The 21,260-nt window shown below is 41.1% G+C and overlaps 1 protein-coding gene across 1 annotated transcript in view; it reads right to left on the reverse strand.

The window, feature by feature from the left end:
- LOC138568836 (ATP-dependent translocase ABCB1-like) overlaps positions 1-21,260 on the reverse strand; it is a 615,126-nt gene that overhangs the window by 299,006 nt on the left and 294,860 nt on the right. Inside the window, exons 9-10 of the mRNA XM_069646608.1 lie at positions 17,295-17,456; positions 12,956-13,153 (exon numbers count right to left, since the gene is read on the reverse strand). Coding sequence (XP_069502709.1) covers positions 12,956-13,153; positions 17,295-17,456 — 360 coding nt within the window. The remainder of the gene's footprint in view (positions 1-12,955; positions 13,154-17,294; positions 17,457-21,260) is intronic.

Raw genomic sequence — 21,260 nt, forward strand, 5'->3', positions numbered from 1 at the left:
TTCTTGCTACAGATTCCATAAAGGATTACTTCGTTTGGAGTAATTTCAAAGCTCAAATGTGCCAAATAACAAGAGCTTGTTTTTATTGTCTTCTCTTAAGAGATGTCGTAGCTGGAACACTAGGGTATACTATAGAGGTATGGTGCCCTATGTGCCATGCAGAGGTGGAGGACATTCCTCACATCTTCTTTTGCCCAGCATATGCTTCACTGAGAAGTTTGTTTGGTGTCTGCGCTAAAGTGAAATAATTTCAAACAATATTGCCTTACACTTAACTTTTTATTGAAGGTGGAGACTCCCCTTACTGCCTGGGCTTTGTCCCTTTATATACGGAAAGCTTGGCTTCAAGGGGGAAATATCTCAGGTTTAACGCCTATTTGGGCAGATGTGTTATGTATATGTGTGATACATTTACCTTTTTCGCTGTTATCTCCTTTAAATCACAAATGTTTTAACTTTTTAAAAGCCAGACGAAACTTATTTGTGTGTTGCACTATCAAACAAATTGTAAGCACACATTTTAGGGCATTGTCTGCATGTTTGTATGAATTATTATTTGTAATGTATTCTTAACCCTTGGTAGTGGGGTTTAATTTGTTGCCTGGTCATGTTGTTTACATGTTGATTTTTCCCTTGCTTTCACTTGGTTACCCTTGGTTACTCACGCAGGCCAGAATCACCCCACTGCTGAGTTCAATTTCCCACCCACGTGTACCTTGGTGGGGATGTCAAAAGTCTTGATTTCCAATCTGGAAGACATTACTAACAACTTGGTCCCTGAGAAACACAGAAAAGTCAGATCCATGGTCAAAAACAAACCATGGTTCTCTCTAGACCTGCAAAAGATAAAATTGAATATGCTAAAACTTATCTATGGCTGGAAATGTAATCCTGCTCCAGGACATCTCGCGGTGTACGAAGGCTCAGCTAGAGCATATAAATTTGCTATTCTGGGTGCAAAAAATACATTTTTAATGACTGGATCATGAATGCAAAATCTGAGAAAAGATTACTTTTTACAATTTTAAAAGAGCAGCAGTCTACCACTTCTCCTGAGTCCGGATTAGTAGTGAAAGACACTACATAGTGTCAGAGCATCCAGGATGCCATGGTTAAGAAACTGCAGGACATGAAGGCAAATATATCAATTAAGAAAGATGCCGCCCTATTGGATGCTAGCAAGCTGAGCTCTAAAAAATGTCCCTCTATTCCCCAATTTAACTTTTCCCTGTCTCCCTGGAGGAATTGGCAGAGTTAGTGGCTCACCTCAAGACCACTAGTTGCAAAGGATACCCTTTCTCAGCCGTCATCTTAAAACCTTGTCCCCCGACCCTACTCGCAGCCATATGCAAATTTGTGAACACTTCGCTTATGGAGGGTCTTGTGTCAGAATATCTCAAACAATCGTGTGACCCCCCCATATTGAAAAAAACGGGTCTTCCTTTGGGAGATCCCTTAAATTATAGACCTATCACAAACAAAGCTTTCCTTTTAAAGACTCTGGATTGTGTAGCATATAGGCAAGTGATCCAACATCCCAATAACTTCTCTGTCCTTGATTGCCAACGATCTGGATTCAGAGCAGGTCATAGCACAGAGACAGCTCTATTTGAGCTAAAAATCTAGGCTGCATGAGCGTATGGATAAGGGACTCTTCCTGCATGCTCATGCTGCTGGATCTCACAGCCACGTTTGACCTGTTAGACCATTAATTAATGGTCTCCGGGGTCGAGGAGGTGGGTAATTTTTCCCCAGCTGCGACTCTTTGGGTTGTTTTTTTTCTTAACAATAGAAAAAGAAGAGTCTGCTCCGAGACAGCTGAGGCCGCTACAATACCGATTGGATTTGGCATCACACAAGGGGCAAGCATTTCCCCCTGCTTATACAATATTTTTATGGCCCCTTTTTTTGCAATCCTGGAACAGGAAGGGATTTGGTTTACCAACTTTGCTGACAACACGCAGGGCGTCTTCCCTCTGGCTGGCTCTCAAAAACTAGGCGAAGAAAACTTGAATGAAGTCTTTGCCAGCATCGATAATTGGATGGTCTTGAATGGCCTGGCACTTAACAAGTCTAAGACCGAGCTCCTCATCATTGGCACACAAAACTGAGCCGTGAGGGTTATTAAGGGGCTTTCTAAACATGATCATGTCACTGAGGCCAGAAGAGCCTTGCACTGGCTGCCTGTGGAGACGCAAATATGTTTCTGCCTCCTCACGATCACATATAAGTGTACACTGGGTACTATGCCATCTTATCTCAAGGAACTTGTTGTGAACAAGGTCGTCAGCAGAGCCTTTAGAGCTCATAACCAAAATCTATTAGTGATCCCCAGATACAGATCCAGGAAGACAGAAAAGGGGGTTTTCTCAGTGGCTGCCCCCTCGGCGAGGAATGATCTCCTGCTCGATCTTAGGTTTCAGACCAAGCTTGAGCCATTCAAGAAGAAATTGAAGACCTGGCTGTTTGCCTAATCTTACCTCCTGGCCCACCCTGCTGAATTACCCCTTTTATTCTATGTGCTGGTTTTGGTGTCCGCTCTCTTTCATGTTTGTCAGCGCCCTTATGCCTACGGGTCCATTGCAGCGCTGTACAAATAATGAAAGTAAAGTAAAGTCAAGTTAAACCCAACAGTAGATGTTAATGAATGATTATCGTCTACCCTATGTTCTATATCTTAAAGAGGATATATTTGGACATTTTATTATAATGGAGATTTTGATGGATTTTTATAGATCTGTATAGGGCTTATGTGTACTTTTTTTTTCTTTTTATGGCTAAATTGTTATTCGAATACAGTATTTTCAGACTACTGATTTCGAGTGGTATATGGAGATTTTTTCCTGTATCAATACCGCTCCTAGACCATCACTCTTTGTGTTATGCAGAGAGTTTTGAAGGAAAGTGACTGGTAATCAATGCAGTGTTCTTAGTGCTGTAGTGATATGTTCTCTTATATTGAGTCGAAGTCTTGCTTCTGCATTCTGTATTCATTGAAGCTTCCTCATAAGGTATTCTGGCATTCAGAGATAGATGCTGTTAGCGTAATCTATTCTTGACATGATGAGTGACATGATGAGTGAGATGACTGCGAGTGTTCTGTCTGTGCTCTGTCTGTAAAGGAGAAGAAGTGTAGTCCTTGTGATTCTGTGTAGGTGGAAAACCCATTTCCTAGCTACTGTATTGACCTGTGGCTATTGTGCTAGTTTATTATCCATTAGAATTCCAAGACAGTATACCTATTGGGATGGGTTTGGGGGTGTTCCCAGCTGGGTGAGCCAAGGAATGTGATGGTTGTCCAATGGGTAGTTGGGTGTGATCATGATTACAGTGTTGTCCAGGTTGAACTTAAAGCTGTTTGTGCTCAACCACTGGTTTAGTTGAGTGAGGCAGTTGGCGAGTGGTGAGTTTTGGTCTTCGTTAGTGTTGATTTTATAGATGATTTGAGGGTCGTCTGTGTAGTTGTAGCAGGTGAGGCTATGTTTTCTGATGATGTTAGATGGGGGGTCATGCAGATATAAGAGTAGCAGGGACAGTGATGTGCCCTGTGGGACTACACATGTTGTTTTCTGAGGTACTCACTTGAACGGCACTATCCAAGTTGTTTCTGTTCTTTCTGTCAAGAAGGAATTTAGCCGGAGGAGAGCGGTGTTGCCAATTCCAGTATGTTCTAGTCTTTTGATGAGTGTGTCGTGAATGACTGTGTAGAAGGCTGCTGAGAGATTGAGTAGTATTAATGCTGAATTAGGCGATTGAGTCTGCATTGTCCTTTACATCGTCTCATTTAGACAGTAGTGCAGTTTCCGTTCCTCTCATGGGTCTGAAGCCTACTTGTGCCCTGTACAATAATCTATTGTTTCCTACATGTTCCAAGATTTGTTCATAGATGTAGCTTTCTAATAGTTTTGTCGGGTATGGGATATTTGAAATTGATCAGTAGTTGGTTATGTCTTCCTTGTTTCCCAATCAATCTTTAATGAATCACTTGCTGTAGGTCAATTTGAAGGTTTGTGTCACATCTCCTGTTCCTAATGAGTGGTTGAGGAGGTTGAGGTAATATTGTGCTGGTGTTCTCTGGGTGAGGACGATCTTGTCGATTCCTCGTGGGCAGGGGTCTTTTGAAGTCCGCTCTCTTGCTTTTGCTCAAACTGTGATTGAATTTGTCTGGAGAGATCAGCAGGAGGAGGTTTAGTCTAGTGGGTGGATCTGGTGTTGGCTGGTTGAGGTGGTCGGTGGTGTGTTTTGGCTTGCTTTCAATGATTTGCTGGATGTTAGTGATTTTGTCCTTGAAGTGGTCAGCAAGATCATTGCACAGTTTTTGCGTGGGGGTTGGTGCATTATTGCACATTGATGGGGTTCTTAGCTTGTTTATTATATTGAATATCTCTTTCTGGGTGTTACCTGATTTTGTGATTTGTTTGTTGTAGTGTTTTCTTTTGCTGTGAGTATTTCAGCTTTGCATTATCTAATCTGTTTTTGGTATGTCTTTTTTTGTGTTGGTCATAGTTTTTACTCCATTCTTGTTCTAGTTTTCTGTTGTTTTTTTCAGTGCTTTGGGGTGTGAATCATCTTGACATTGTTTTCTTTAGTGAGTGGGTGAATGTTTGTTCTGATGCCATGTCATCTAGTGTTTTTATGATCCATTTTTGGATTGTGTCTGTTCTTTCTATGCTGGCTGAGTCTAGGGTGGTGATTGATAGTTTTGTAACTTCCAGTCTCACATTTAGGTCCATGCTGTTTATGGCTCTCCAGTTTCTTTTAAGAATTGGAGGAGCTTTATGGAGGTTGTCAGGTAGCCTCACTGGTGGTTGGATCACAAAGGGTGTAATGAAGTGGTTGCTCCAGAGAATTTGCATTGGAGGTGCAGTTGTGACCAGGTTTTTGTTGCGGATATTGCATCTAGATGCATTGTCGCTAGATGATTATTTAATGTTTTGGGTGAGTTGATGTTCTCTTTTTCAAACCAGAAGTCTGATCAGGTGATCATGTTTAATGGTGATGTTGGTGATGGTGTTCACACAGGTGTCTAAGAAGGTCTGGTTGTAGGTTGGTGGCCTGTAGATGATTGGAAAGGCTAGGTTGGTTTGAGGATCTAGAGTTAGGTGTAGGATCAGTGATTCACAGTTTGGTATGTTTAACGGTGGTGGTGTTGTTATTTTTATCTGGTTTTTGTATGCTATGGTGAGTCATCCTCCTCTTTTTCCTTCGCTGTTGACTTGCTTAATTTTAAATTTGTTGGGTAGTGTGAGAAACCAGAAGGTGTCTCATCCACTAGTCCCTTGGACTTTACCTCTCAGGTGTTTAGGGCATGTCCATCACCTTTGGATCCAGGCCCTGTGGGTGGACCAGTGAGGGAGGATCACCTGGGTGAGGGGTTTTCAGGGAGTGGGACACCTGATGATGATATGTGGTGTCCCCCTCCCTGTAACACCTTTACCCCATCCTACCCAGTAGGATATTTTGGAGCTTTACCCCCCACTTTCCCTTCACAAACACTTTCACATGGACAGCTCGCTCTGGGAAAAAAAACAGACTTACATCCCAGCATTGTACCTGACATGTCCCACTACTATGGTCAGGCAAGATCAGGCAATTACTGGTAACCACTCACACCTGATTTCCATTAAGCTTCCCCACAAGGATAAAAGGCGGAGCCGGAGAGCACACTCTGAGTGAGGCAAAGCATTCTAAAGAACAGCATTTTCCAGATGGCAGCTGAACAAGGGAAGAAAGAAACTATTATTGTCCAGAATCCTTCAGATTAAAAAGCATAAGGCCAGGAAACCAGACTGAATAATCTTGCATTGTGTGTGAGAGACACCAGGGGCCCTCCTGCATGGCTGACTGAGTTGGGGAGGAGCAGCAGCTGCTGTGGTACCATCCTTGGCTCCAGGATCAAAGCAGTGCCAGAGAGATCAACACAGCCAGTGAGTTGGGTAGACTGATGCAAGACCAGTCTGTGCTGACGTCAAGGTTGCAAGCAGTAACATTGCATAAAGAGCACAAGAATGAAGATTAGTAGCGTGTGTGATGAAAGATGTGAAGAAAGCTTAATTGCTTATGGATGTTTGAACTTGAAACAGAGAAAGATACAATACCAGTGACAGAGTGGATCAGTACTGCAAGTGTGCTCAATCGAAGGTCTCTGTGAGATATCCAGCCAAGCAGTGGCAGAAGAGAAAGTAAAAGATGTGAATGAGAAAAGAAGTGAATCGAAGTGGTCCTGCGACTGTTTAAGCAAAATCCATCGCAAAATGGAAAGTCTTCGATTTTTGATACAAAGAGGAAAACTTAGAAAGTGAGATTACATGGTCCGTGCCCGAACGAGGGAGACCAATTGTGAACATTGTGCTTAAGGGGTCCGAGTCCGAATGAGGGAGACCAAATGTGAACATTGTGTTAAAAGGGAGTCGGAGCCTGGAGGAAGGAGACCCATGGTACACAGTGGACCTGAGAATTTATGAATGTGAAAATCCTTCTAAGAAAATAACTTTGGTGCTTGTTTGTTACATCAGGCCCTCTGCAATACAAGACTTTTATTGGTAAAAAGACTTTGGCGCAGAAGGCCCTGATACCTACGCTTTGAACTATATCCTTGCGGCAGAGAAGCCAGAGTGTTGCCGCCTTGTCCCGTACTGAAAATGTGTGTACGGGAAGCCAACTGTTCAACTATCCAGATATATCATTTCTTGAAAACTTTAATTTTTGTAAACATTGTTGTCCCACATGATTTGTATTTAGAAGTAAGGATTGGCCATAGGTTTATTAGTATAGGCCCTTTCATTTCATTTTGACAGAGACTCCACTAGGACTGCATTATTATTATTTAATGGTTGTAGCTTTCTCCCATCCTTAGATTTAGAATTGAGTAGGCATTCAACCAACCCATTGAAGTTCAATAAATACCCTTGAACTGTGATCACTTGTGTCTGTCTTCACTGTTTGATACTATGCCTTCCTTATAGTAGAGAGTCATGCTTTTACCTTGTAGTTTTCAGTTACCCAGGTTTCTGTGACAAATAGAATACCTAACTTTCCATTGCTTAGCAGTTCCTATATTACTGTTGTTCATTGTTCTGGCGTTGAATAGGTTGCAGTGTATCTCTTTGTTTCATGCGGTTTGTTTGTTCTTTGGCTGTGTCATTTGGTGGTTGTGTTGATAGTGTTAGTTTTTTCCACTGGATTGTGTGTTCAGGTCCGTTGATGCTGCTTCTTCATTGAGTAATTCTGCCAAGTTTCATATTGGATGGATATCTTCTTCATGGTTGTCTCTCTGATGATGCTGATAATACGCTTTATCATGCCAATTGTTTGTGATGAATGGTGTGCTGATGTTGTTTCCTTCCGGTTTGATACTGTGTGTTTACCATCTTTCCCTTTGGTTTCTAGTTATCCTGCTAATTTGCGTATGGTTCTTGTGGGTGGAGGGTTGTCCAAGTTGGTGGTGGGTTGATAGGTAGGGTATTAGGTAGAGCGATTTTGGTCTTGTTGTGGTGGATGGAACTGTTCCTATTGGGTTTGTCGGTGTGTCATTCCTTGGTATGTGTCTGTTCTCTAGTGTGGTTTTCTGAGATTGCTATACTTCATGTGTTCTGTTTTGGTTGTCCCTTGTGCATCGTTCTTTCTTGATGCAGGGCATTTTCGTTATGGGAGTCTGTTCCGGGAGTGGCTCTATCCCGGCACAAGGACTATCACAGGTCTGGCTGTTGCAGGGGATGGGATATCCCAGGGGTTGAGGGTATCCCAGGGGCTGTGAGCTATACCTAGCAGTCAGCGAATGACCCTGGTAGTCAGGGATTAACCCTCGCTGACTAAAACTAATCCTGATTAGCAGGGACTAACTCTGGCAGTCGAAAGACTAACCCTGGCGGTCAGGGAGTGAATTTGGGTGGTTAGTTATGTTGTGTGCACAATGGTGAGAGGATCTCTGAGCTGATCTGTTGTGATCTGTTTTTAGGTCTTCCCTTGAAGGTTCCTGTGTGGCTGTCTCTCCTTGTGAGGTACCATAGTTTTTGTAGTGGTATTTGTATCATGTTTGCCGCAGTGAAAGCCTCCATGTGCTAGCCTACTTGATCTTCCCTTGTGGGGTCCTGTATGGCTGTTTCCTTTTGTGGGCTCTTGTAGTTTTGTAGTTGTTTTTGTGTTGGGTTCACAACTGCGAGAGCCTCTCTGTGATGCCCTTTGGTAGTGTTTCCATTGTGAGGCCCTGTACTTGCTGTATTTATTTATTTATTTACTTCTATAGTGATGAAAACCCTCAGGCATCAGGGCACTTACATAAACATGAAAGAGACCAACATAGTGACTGGACTGTACTTTAATAGTTGTAGTTGTAGCTGGTTCACTGTCAAAAGCCTCCCTGTGGTGACACTTGGTTGAGCTTCCATTGTGGTGTCCGGTAATGTTGTAAGTGACTTCAATCCAGCAATTCAACTAAGTCAATGCTAAGGATGGGATGTCCAATGGAAGCCCTTATTTATATATTTTTATGTCAAAGTTCGTTAAATCTGGATGATGAACCCTTGTATAACGCCCCTCTCTTTGAATCCCCCTGACCTCACTGAGCCAAGAAGTAGGTTTGTTTTGCAAATTAAAATATTTATTTGAAGAATTAAACAATATATATATCACACATTTATGAACAAAATAATATCTGAATAGCACACTTATGAATATGGACGTAATCAACAATGGGTAATATTACAAAATTGACACTCTCTTTAATCACTTAGGTGTATGAATATGAAGGATACTGTAGCAGAGAATACTTTATATGATTCAAGGAAATGCAATGATGGGAAAGAATGCAACACAGAAATAACTTGATATGATTTCAATCAAAAGATAATATGATCACTTTTTCCCCTGTGACTACTCACTTCCCCCACTATGCAATAAGAAGATATGGAAATGAGGGCACACAGGTTTCAGGAATACAATCAAGAATGCAGTTCAATTCCAGTTTCCCCAGCAAGCTTAGAGAGACACAGGAATGATTTTAAAACGCAGGTCAAAATGCTTTTGTATGTGATTGCAATGGATGGGAAAATATGCTAAATTGATTTTAATTCACTAAAGAGATTCAGGATGAGTGATAGTTACAATAGATTGGTTTAGGTCAACACTAGCAATGATTCATGAATGATTATCAAATTGGAAACGAAATTCATCAGTGGAAAGCAAGAAGCAGCTATTTTTACAAGTGGTGAAATGGAGCTAAATTGCAATTTGCTGCAATTTTTCTGCCTGCGTAAATCGCGATCACGGAAAAACTATAATGAATTGGAATGACAGTTAAATCTCGCTTCTAGGACATGCGGTTCAAAAGTTACGGATGTTTTTAGGAAGGTAGATTTTCAGAAATAAAGTCAAGATTTCAGAATGACAGATGGCACTTTACAGATTTGGAATCCACAGGATGAACACAGGATTCTATAATGCAGTTCTGGATAGGTTGAAATGAATGGAAGAGGATTACTTTAAACTAAGAGATTGGTTCTGTACAGTTCTAGACTAGATACTCACTCCTAGTTTTGGAATGGAATGCGCCATGTCAAAGATCTGGTCAATGGTTTGGCTTCACTCTCGCCACCGGACAGGGTTCTGCTCTCAGCACTGCATGGCGGTCTGGGTCTCTTGAACTGGATATGACGGGTCTGGATACAGCACTGCTCTCTCTGGGTCTGGATCTGGGTTCTAGCACAGGGTTCTTAGCTAGAAGCAAACAGCACAGCCCGGCTGTTGAATGGTTTGGTTAGGCCCCGTGGAAGTTTAGGGGATAGAATCAGGTTGCAAAAGATTCTGAAGGCCTGCTGAGAAGTATTCAGCTTGTGAATTAGGCCTTTGCTTCAGGGTTCTAGAGCTTGGTTCTAGAGTCTGGATTCTAAGTTCTGGTCTGTGGATCTAGATCTGGAGTCTCTATCTGGATATTGTCTGGATCTGGTCCGGCAGAGTGCTTCGCAGGAATCGCTGAGTAGTGGAAAAAAAATGAATGTTCTATCTGGGTCTCGGCAGTCCCTTTTTATGTGTTTTCAAAGTGGGTGTGTAGGCTGATTCTACATACCCAACCCCCTAAGGATTTGATAGGTTAGAGAATTTCCTGCTGCCTGACTGGAGAAGGGAGTAGTGTGTCATCCTGTGTCATCAGGTGTCATGTTTATGGCTTAAGGAAAGAACACTCCCCTTTGCTTTTACTTAGAAAATCAATTTTTCCCAAGATCATATTTCCCAGATACACAAGTTGTTCATAATACATACACATTTCACAAATTAATCAAGGCATGTCTCTGTTCAAGTCCCATGTTCCTATGTGCTTGGGTTCAGAAATGACAACTTATTTGAGCTTTTGGTGGGTTTCGCAATATTGGTTCTGCACCAAATGTGATACATGCATGCAGATCCTCCCTGGGCATATTACTGTAAGTTCTTATGTTCATAGCAACAACACTGCAGCTACAATATTCATAAATAACAGGGTTTGGTCTGAGAACATCACATGGCGTCCAGCTTAGTCTTGAACTGTGAGTGAATTTGTAATTTTAAGAATCCCAAAGATTTATATTTTTGTCAGTTTGTTACAATATTTTAGAACCATTTTCCTTAAACATGTATTTGGTGCAATGTTAAATCCACATCCCAGTCTGGTCCGCCCCCAGAGCTGGGTGAGTCAGATGGTCACATGGCCTGCCTTCCTGCTAGAGCAGTTGTTGACTAGGCACACCCAAATCCACATATTCTATTCAGTTGAAAGAGTCTATTGTCTCTTTCCTCCTGCCAGCAGGGGAAATCTCCTCTCACAACAGTTCTAATTAACATGTCCATGCGATATCCTCTCCTGTGGCAGGAAGGCCAGGTGTGAAGGTTTCCCATGGACAGAAGGCATCTTGAAGTTTTAATTAAATCAGACTACCTTCTGATCAATTGCACAGAGTTCCTTGTGAAAAAAAAACATACATTTATAAACTTAAAATAAGCAATATTTATTTAAATCAAGTCTTTTTCAGAACAAAATCACTGTGTGGCACTTTATATGGCCTTTTGATGGAATTCTCTTCTTTGGCATATTTAGCTTCTGGCACACAGCTCTCCTGTTAGTATTTAGAGATTGCCAGCACCTGTCGGAGGCAAGCAACGGTACTGCACCCATTTTTTACAATTGTCTTTCCATCAATATCTTTAAAAAGGGGATTTTACTTTGATAGCATAGGATTCTTGCTGATATTGTACTGATGTGTATTCTTGCAGTAGAATAATGTGGAACACACAACAAGAAGGTTGGATCTTTTTGGTGATTTGGGTGCCATGATTTTAGCACATTTTGACAATCAAGAAAACGGATTCCCAACCAGCTCTGTATTTCTTTTGGCAATCAGTATTGCTATTTCCAAGTGGTTTCAGGCTGCTTTGTGGATGGCCCAATGGTGGTTTTAGGCAGTGATCTCCTGTGCTCACTAAGATAGGCAAAAGTGGATGGCAGCCTATCTTTCAGATTTTTACTGCGCATTTTTGGCTGGTTTTGAGCGAGCAGCATGCTTTCCAGTGGCCATTCTGATGTTTCTGCTGCCAGCAATGCCTAATAATGTTGCAGGGCTTGGATGAGTGGGTTAAGACATCCCACAATGCTGTCTCCCTTTGTGGGCTCTTGTGGTTTTGTAGTTGTTGTGTCGGGTTCACAGTGGCAAAAGCCTCACTGTGGTGATCTGTTGTTTGATCTTCCTCTTCCCTTGTGAGGTACTGTATATGTGTCCCCTTCTTTGGGGCCTTGTAGTTTTGTAGCTGTGTTTGTATCGGGTTCACCGTTGTGAAAGCCTCCCTGTTTTGATTTGGTTTGATCTTCCCTTGTTAGAACCTGCAATTTTGTAATTGTAGTAATATCCTTTTTGCAGTGGGGAAGGCCTCCCTATGGTGACATGTGGTTTGATTTTACCTTGTGGGGTCCTATATTTGTGTCTCCCTTTTTGGGCTTTTGTGGTTTTGTAGTTATGTTTGTATCGGGTTCGAAGTATCAAGAGCCTCCCTGTGATGCTCTTATGTTTGATCTTCCCTCGTGGGAACCTGTAGTTTTGTAGTTGTTGTATCCAGCTCACAGTGGAGGAATCCTCCATGAGGTTGCTGGGTGCTTGGTAGTTGACAGATGTAGCTAATCTTACCCCAGAGCTGTGATGTGGTGGGAAATGCTGTGGGAGGAAACTCTGTGCAATGTGGTGTGACCCATCTCTATTAGAGTCAGTTGTACCCGATCATGATGTAGGGAATTGCTGTGGACGAAGGGTGTAATGTGGTGGCACCCAATATTATCTAGATTCAGAATGCAACTATACCACTGTGCCATAATCCCTTACCTGTATGTTGTTGCATAGGGCTGCAAATTTGCAGCTGGTTCAATAAAGACTAACTTCAGAGCATAGTGATTCTGAGCAGTAGCCAACACAATGGCTAATTTCATATATATGGCCTAAAAAAGTAGCTACATGAATTATGTTAAATTTATTTGATGGCAAACAAAAATGCCTTTGGAGGAGGTGCCAACACAAATCACTTGGCAATGGACTATGGATGTGCATGTTTCAGAGAAATGGAGATTAGCAGTAAATAATCTAGGTACTGACAATAACCAACATATGTGTATGTGGCTTTTAGCTGGCACTGCACATTTCCTTGGCATTCCATAGTCAGAAAAAATGCAAAAGATGTTTTGATCTGTGCTCAGAAGATCAAAGGGACAACATGCAGAAGGATGGACTGGGATGCATTGTGAGCTAGACCATATTTGAACAAAGAAGAAACACAGGAAGTCCTGCTTCAACGTAATGTTTAAGAGTGTGCATAATGGAGTCTAAAAGAAAAAAATGTTAGAGCATCCTTTGGGTGATGTAAGGTACTACTCAGAATCTGAACTGGGTGTTAGGTTTCAACATTATCTGTATAAATTATTGCTTTTCCAAGAAAAACTTACTTCTTTAATGTTTCGTGATTTTTTCTTTGATTTCCTTTTCTTGGTTGACGACTTGCGGGAGAGCGCACTCAGTACACTGACGATGCTGTTTCTTCTGTTTTCATCTGAAGTGACTTCTGGCACACTCTCATAAAAGTCTCCTATTTCATCATCAGTTATGTCTTCTGTGCTATCCTCTTCCTCTTCAGGATGTTGACTCTAAGCAACAAAAAAAAAACATGATGAATACACATTTGAAAGAACCTTAATACATTCATTGGTTCCCTGTTCCTCTATACTGATGTGGTCAATGTCAGACGTTTTTCCTTGTATAACACTCAATGGATTTTAAGATATACCTTAAAATAAAAAGTGTCATCATTCAGGATACATATTTTTTTAACGGTCGATAATGTATCCGTCTTCCCACAAACTGGGCCACAAAGAATTGGGGCATAAATCAGGGCAAATGAAATAATAAAAACAAAGGTTGATTTGATTGGTTGCAGTTGAAGTCTGAAGATTCAGTCGTGTATATCCAAATAAAATATTACCATACCAAAATAGTCGCTGACCTTTTCTTTGCTGATACCAGCTAATTGTGTATTGTTATGTTTGAATTATGAACACATGTAAAAGTTCATTGCAACTTTGCAGAGGGGTATGTTGACACGGTCGAAGTCTTCGTCGACCCACGACATTTGAATTTTATTGATTGGGAGTCTAGTAAAGAATCATATAACTTTCATAACTGGTCTTTCCGCTCTTTTAAAATCTTGATCATTATACAATGAGCTTTTAGGGGCATCAACAGGCCATATTGCATTTTATAGACAGGCAACAATGTTTGAAGAACATTAAGCTCAATCATTGCAAAGTTATCTAAATGAATCAGGTAAAAACACTAAGAAAAAGGATGCAATGCTGGAACAGGTGGTTTGGACCAGTCAGAAGCAGCCTGGGTGGGCAAAGCAACTAATCGGAATGCCAGGGTCAATTGTAACATCTTCTTAGACAAGACCATGTTCCCCATGTTCGGTAACCTTGCTTCTTCCACCGATTGTTTCCCTAGACAGCCCACCGCCCAGCAACTGCACTCGTACTTCCGTCGGGCACCTTTGCCTTCTGCAAATTTCCCTCTTGTCCCACTCCTAGCCACCCACATTGCCTCCCTGTCAGCGATACAAAATACAGAGAACAACACATTTATTGTGCTGGCCAGCACCCTTATTTCTTTCATATATAATGCTTCCCTCCCTTGCCATTTTCTTTTACAAAAATAAAGAAGGGTTCTAATTGCATTAATACCTCTTGGGGCGGGATGAGCCATGTGGCAGTGGCTCCTCATTCATCAGTAATTCCGTCAATTCACTCAGCCCATTACCTCGAGATAGTGGGCTGTACCATTATACAACATTGTACAGCCTCCCTCAAATAGCATTATCACGTAAATATTGCATTGGTATGTGAGAGGTTCCATTCTGAGCAATTCTTCAGGAGTGTAGTACAATATCCGCTCTTTGGTCCCCCTCCCTAACACTTTTAATGAACTGCAACTGCCTTTCTGGCTCTGAGATGGAGCATGGGGTTAGAGATAAGGGAGCCATAGATAAATCTAGAGTCCATGGCGTTTCAAAATCCTGGGTGATTCAGAAGAAGTGTTCCCCTAAATCCAGGTATCCTCCTGCACTTGCCAAATCCTGGAGTCATCATTATTTTTGTTTTGCGAACTCATGAAGCTATTCTCTCGACAGATGCATGCTGCTGAAAAGTGACCAATTGGGAGTACCCATAGAAGAGCCTATGTGGCGAGAGCAGTGGGTGGGGAGATAACCAAAAAGTGACCTCTTATTGATATTTGTCAGTTTTGACATCTGTGTAATTTACTTTTCCGAATGCTGAACATTGTTTTTCTTAAATTGAGAAAAACCCACTTTAGCTCTTTCCCCAAAAATCTATTTTTTCCCAAGAATCTGAAGCTATAAACGTCCTTGAAATAAAACTAACCAAAGCCAAGTAAAGTTTCAGGTGCTTTTTTAAGCAATATGCAGCAGCAGTGGGGGAGTGCTTCAATGATCAGATAACACTGTGAGTGGTAGGGATTAATTGATCTGTCCTGACATTATCAGTACATTAAGACAAATCACATACCATTGTAGAGGAAGATCCAAGTACCCCCACCTCAACTACCTCACCCGTATTGCCCATATGTTGGGAGCCAGAGTGTGAAAACCATGCAGTACTGTTGGGAATACTGATACCTAGGAGAATACCAGAGGCAAGGTTCCCATTGAGAAAACCATAACTACATACAAGAAAATATGATGGCCGTTCAAATGAGATTCCAGAAGAAGCAGAGCAAATGAATGACAAAGATGAATGGTGATGTCACAACTGCGTTGAGCTGACTTATAAAGAGGATGCAGACACAAGAGAATGAAGATATTCTATAAGGCATCAAGAAAGCATTAAGGATAAGTGCCATCTTGGGATCGAGATGAAGAAGCATATGCCACAAAAATGATGAAGACATCAAGTCATTTTACACGTGTACAGATGAAAAAGAAACACAAGCAGACAAAGTAATTTTGAGGCTAGCTTTATAGTGAATAGATTGCGGCAAGCGCCAACATATATATATATGTATATGGACAAGTTAAGAATGGATGTTTCCATCACGTATTATAGCAGTTCTGGACTTTAGAAAGATGGCCTCATTTCCTAGTGTGTCGCAGTTAAAAGCAACTTGAATTACAAAATTAATCTCAGAAAGGCTAGGTTGGTTGAGACAAAGAAGACAAGGTCTCATCAGACTGGAGTAAACTGACATTAGATACAAATCATGTAAAAGAACAAAACTCCTGTTCAGAAGGCATGGGCAAAACAAAGAAGACGTCAGAGGGCTATTAAAAAATAGTATTTAAAGACACTAGAAGCTCGATTCCATGGTCTATAGTCACTTGGAACGATGAAGTTGGACGAACAAGATGATCATACCTACGCTTGAGAGCAGAGCGTGCCTTCACTCCCTGAATTCTCCACAGCACAGAATAAACTCAAGGCCAATCTTCAAATCCTAATTGACAGCAGACCACTGCCACTGAGGTGATGATGGATGAATAGGCTAATTGGTGGGAAGCTACGGTTAAGACGAACTCACCAGCACCTAGATGGCCAGCCTGCGTGCTGCTAGACGTAGGTGGAAAAGTACTGACGGAGGTTAAAGTGCCAACCAGTTGTAGGGGCCTGCAAAATTAGGGGTCCTATTGTTTATGTGTAACCAATGGGACATCTTACATTTAGTGACGTTCATAGTGGTGATTTTTAAGGGGAGGGCTTAGTTGCCCCACCTGATGTTAAGTAACTAATCATATACTCACACTCTTTTAGACTAGAAATGATTGTATACTTAGATGTTCACTGAGACCCTATCACTTTCTTCACTAGGTTTTTGTAGTTTGCCACGTAGAATGAAGTCATTAGTTATGTAGGTCAACGTCAATGATGACAAGTTTTTAGTACATGAGCTCAATTTTTTATGAGATGCATTGAATAAGAGGATCAAGCAAGTTTGATGATGTTCATTGTACTCCCTGTTTTAGATAATTGAAAATAAAACCGTTATCTTTTTTGCCAACTACCTGAGTCGATTCGATTATTGATGTATGAATAAAATCAGCATCCCCATCCATCTCCAGGGTAATTGCTACTCATCTTAAAGGGCTGGGTTATCCAGTTCACCGGCTTCAATTTGGTGGGCAACAGTACAAGGTCATGCTTACTAGTAGATGTGTTTAGAGGAAATGGGCAATTGATTAATTATTTTAAAGGTCCCAATGTATCACCTTTGAAAGGATGATGGCTTAATCGACACTGTTGAGTTACAGGGGGTCATTACAACTCAGTGCGGAATTGCAGTGGTATTACCATATATGGCCACATTTCCACATCACCCAACTATAGGCTGGGAAGAAAGTTGGAGGATTCACCTCCAGCCATGAGCTGGAGGTAAATCCGCCATCTTTTTGCCCATTTTTGGAGGGATAACCATGGCGGAATTACAGCTACAATAAATCTGTCGAAATTGCCCCATTGAGTCCTGTAAACTGAAAAAAAAATGGGACTTTCACTGCAACCACCACTTGTAATTTGGTGGTAATACCGCCAGATCAAGTGGTAGTAACGGTAATTCTGTTGGCCGCCCAACTAGTAATGATCCCCACAATTTTTCTGAACAAACATCACATGAGTAAGTGCTTAACCTGTTGAGCCATCTAACTGAGAGAAGGCCCATATGTTTAACAATTTTTTACATTTTCGGTAAGCAAACAACATTTTATTGCTAAAGTAATTTGATTACCTGTTGCATTACTAGAGAATAGTAGACACCTTTCTTCTCCATGAGCTCACTATGGGAGCCCTGCTCAACAATGACACCATTCTCAAATCCAGCAATAACATCAGCAGTCCTGACTGTGGAGAGGCGATGAGCAATCAAAATGGTGGTACGTCCTGCTCTAGCCTAGAAAAAATATAACAAATTTCAAAACTCTAATACGTTTAAAAGGACAATAATGAATATGGTTAACTGACAATCATTCAAACCTCAAATATTGATAAATGTTGGCATGAACCATGCAGCTACTTAATCAGACTAGTTGTAAGAATTGTTTTAGGAAATCATGTATTGATATTGATATTTTATTTCTACCGTGCTCGTACACAAGTGTTTCAGGGCACAAAATAAAAAATAAAAACAAATGTTTCTATTTAATATTCTGCAAACCAATAAACTACATTCTTGCATTATTCAGACACTGGGGAATCTGCAGGAATTGTACAGGAAATAATACATCATCCCAGCAAGTTAGTAATAAACATATCACTGGAGTGGCTCATGAACAACAAACTACATTGCATTATTCGAGTGTTTTCACTAAGGGAGTTATTTTTCTCATTAAATTCAGGTGTAAAAGTGAAGTGAAATGCCTGTATGCCTCCATGTATTGCTCTGTCCCATTTTCGTGCAGTCCCTAGGCATAAGAGGGCTGCAAAACAAAGTTTGCAGCTCAGCTATGCTTCCCTCCTCTGTCTTGGAAGAGCACCTGGTTTTATGCCTGCATGAGCTTTGTGAACATCCAACAAAATAAACGACATGAAAGAGAAATACACACGTCAAAGAATTGTTCATTTATGATGGTCGTCGGTTGAATAGTGAAAGGCTCTTCAAATTCCCTTAACTGAGTAATAATTTGGATATTAAAGAGGAACAGTAGAGCTACATTTTGTAGCAAATGCTAATTACTTGTAAGGGACTACCAACGTTTGTACTGACATGTCGTTTTTACTTTTGCAAGACCGAGGGCAAAAATAATGAGTAAAACAAGTCAACATTTACTTTGAGGGGGTCATCTTCATTAAAATGCAAATTGCATGCTAAGGACAAGTTTTCAATTGCATACTGTGTGATCCCCTGCATGCAATGTTCAACTTTTGCAAGATGGTGTACAAAAGAAAAAAGTGAAAACAAAGTGCTCACATAAGAGGAGAAAAGCATGGACAATATTTTATCTCCACTCCATGCCCCTCCACCACCGTGGACAATGTACGACAGGGTGGTTTCACATGAGGACTTATGGACATGCAAAGAGAAGGGGTAATGGATGCACACCCTATTTACATACAAAAGTTAAATTTTATATAGTCCAGCACAGTTGGCTTCAAGGATTTACAGATGCAGGGGAGGAAAAGAGAGCTTGGCACAAGGCCTAACTATACATAAGAGAAGGGAAAAGGATCCAAAACAGGAATCCTCCCGTCCCCTGAACACTATCTACACTATCCTGTTTTGTAGATAGTGTGCAGGGGACGGGATGATTCCTGTTTTGGGTCCTTTTCTCTTTATTTATTTATTTATCTATTTATTTATTTATTTATTTATATGTTTATATAGCGCTGCAGCCCACGGGCCTCAGAGCGCATTACAAATAGACAGACACAGGAGTTCAGGAAACAGGACAAAGCATATGCCACATAGAACATTGCATATTAATAATGAAGCATTAAGATTACTGGTGTATCTAGGTGTTGAGATCTTATTTGAGCAGGAGTGTCTTTAGTTGTTTTCTGAAGCTTAAATGATTGGTTTCCAATCTCAGTGCGGGAGGAGGTTTGTTCCATTTTAGGACGGCTTTAGTTGTGAAAGCCCTGCCTAATCCCTTGGCTTGTTTAACTGGTACAAGTTGGAGAAGGCCAGTGTTGTTTCATCTTAGGTTACGACATGATTCATGCCACTTGAACTTTTTTTTAGGTATATTGGCGCTTTACCAAATAAACATTGATGTACCAGCGTGATAGTTTTAAATGTGATACGTTCCTCGATCGCAAGCCAGTGTAGATCCTTTCTGTCATTTGTGACATGCTCTCTTTTAGGTTTGCCGGAGATTGTTCTTATAGCGTTGTTCTGGATCACTTGGCATTGTTTAAGGCATTTGCTGCTGGCGCCCAGTAATAGGGAGTTTCCATACTCTAACCGGGAGAGGATTGGGGCTCTAGCTATGATTGTGCTGTTTTGTTGACTCAGCAGAGGTCTGATTTTTTTCAGTAATTTCTGATGATATTGGCAGTTCCTTTTAAGGTAGGCTGTGTGGGCTTCTGCTCCCAAAGATGCCTGTAAATATATGCCTAGTGTTTTACTTTTTCTGCTGTTTTAATTTGTGTCTCTTTGATGTTGAATGTAGTGTATATTGGGCTTAGTTTTTTATCTGGCATAAGGTGATCCGAAGATCATGAGCTCTGTTTTGGTGGCATTTAGATACATCCAATTATCCTTCATTCAGCTTTCGATGGTGTTGTATATTCTCGAGAGTTTTTCGGTGTCCTGTTCATAGTTTCCACTTAGTTCGAACACCAATTGGGTGTCATCGGCAAAGTTAGTAAAAAATATACCAAGTTGGGACGGCTGTGTGCATAGGCAACGCATGTATAGATTGAACAATAGGGGGGAAAAGCTAGCGCCTTGTGGGACTCCAAAGTCCACTGGTTTTATTTGTGAGGAGTGTTTACCCCAGATGATCTTGGATTGTCTATCCTGTAAAAAGGAGGCCACCCAATCAATCTCTTGACTTATGGACATGCCCCAATTTCTCAAAATCACATTGGTAAAGCCACCAGTCAAATTCCTAATCCAATAATGTACCCACTTGAAGAACATAGAGGGCCTCATCACGACTTTGGCGGTAACCCTTAAATCCGGCGGTAGCGCTATTACCACCGGATTTAAGGGTCCGCCAAATCAGGACTTCGGCGGATTTCGCCCCAGCTCTGAGCTGGGGGAAATCCGCCAACAATTCGCGCTCATACCGCCGGCGGGGAATCCGCCAGCGGTATTAGCGCAATATTTCCCCATTGAGCCCAATGGGGAATGGGGCTTAATAATACCTCTGAACTCGTGATCCGGAGCTATCAGCTCCGGGGAGTTCAGCGGTAGGGCATATAGCGCCGGCGCTAATAGCACCGGCGTTACCGCCCAAGTCGTGATGAGGTCCAGAGTCTGAAAAAACATACCACCACTCATTTATTAAATATTATTTATTGACTATTTTTACAACACCGTTTATTGATATAAAGTGCATATGTGCTAATAACTTCACAATTTCACTCATACTCTTATGTTCACATATAACATTGCAGTCATTCATTCAAATTCAATCATGCTTATAATCACTCCTAAAAAAAGTGCTAGTGCTATCTACAAAATAGAAAAATGTAAAGTGCAAAAGATACATCAAACTTTGATTAAGACAGTACGTGGATTACTTATTGAAACCACATACACTTATCAACACATGTGGTCACTCTCTTGCTCCACATATATTGATCCGAAATGTGGTCGACTAGCAGAGGCCATCAACTATCGTTGTCAAAATACACTTATATGTATAGACCTTCCCATGATAGTTTCAACTTTATCAATGAGCAAATCATTATAATTGACAGTCTTCTTTAGAACCCAACCTATGATGATTCAAACCTACATCACCAACAAAGACAAAAATAAAAACAATATATAACTCATAAATGTCCAACATTATAGACTCCATGTCTCAGAGTGACTAGAGGAAAGGGGGAGAAAGGAAATAAGCACAACCATAAACATTCTTCTGGGACAAAATCGTGCTGTATGTTTTCTTAGGGAATGGAATCACACAATGTATCAAATGTCCAGGCGTAGTATATGTTATGTTATGTTACTTGACATTTATATAGCGCCTTATGTATCATTGGTATAATCTCAAAGCGCTGGTAGGTTGAACGCCCTCGAGAA

Source organism: Ambystoma mexicanum, chromosome 2q (genome assembly GCF_040938575.1).
Source record: "Ambystoma mexicanum isolate Mex_15411 chromosome 2q, UKY_AmexF1_1, whole genome shotgun sequence".
Classification (NCBI taxonomy): domain Eukaryota; kingdom Metazoa; phylum Chordata; class Amphibia; order Caudata; family Ambystomatidae; genus Ambystoma; species Ambystoma mexicanum.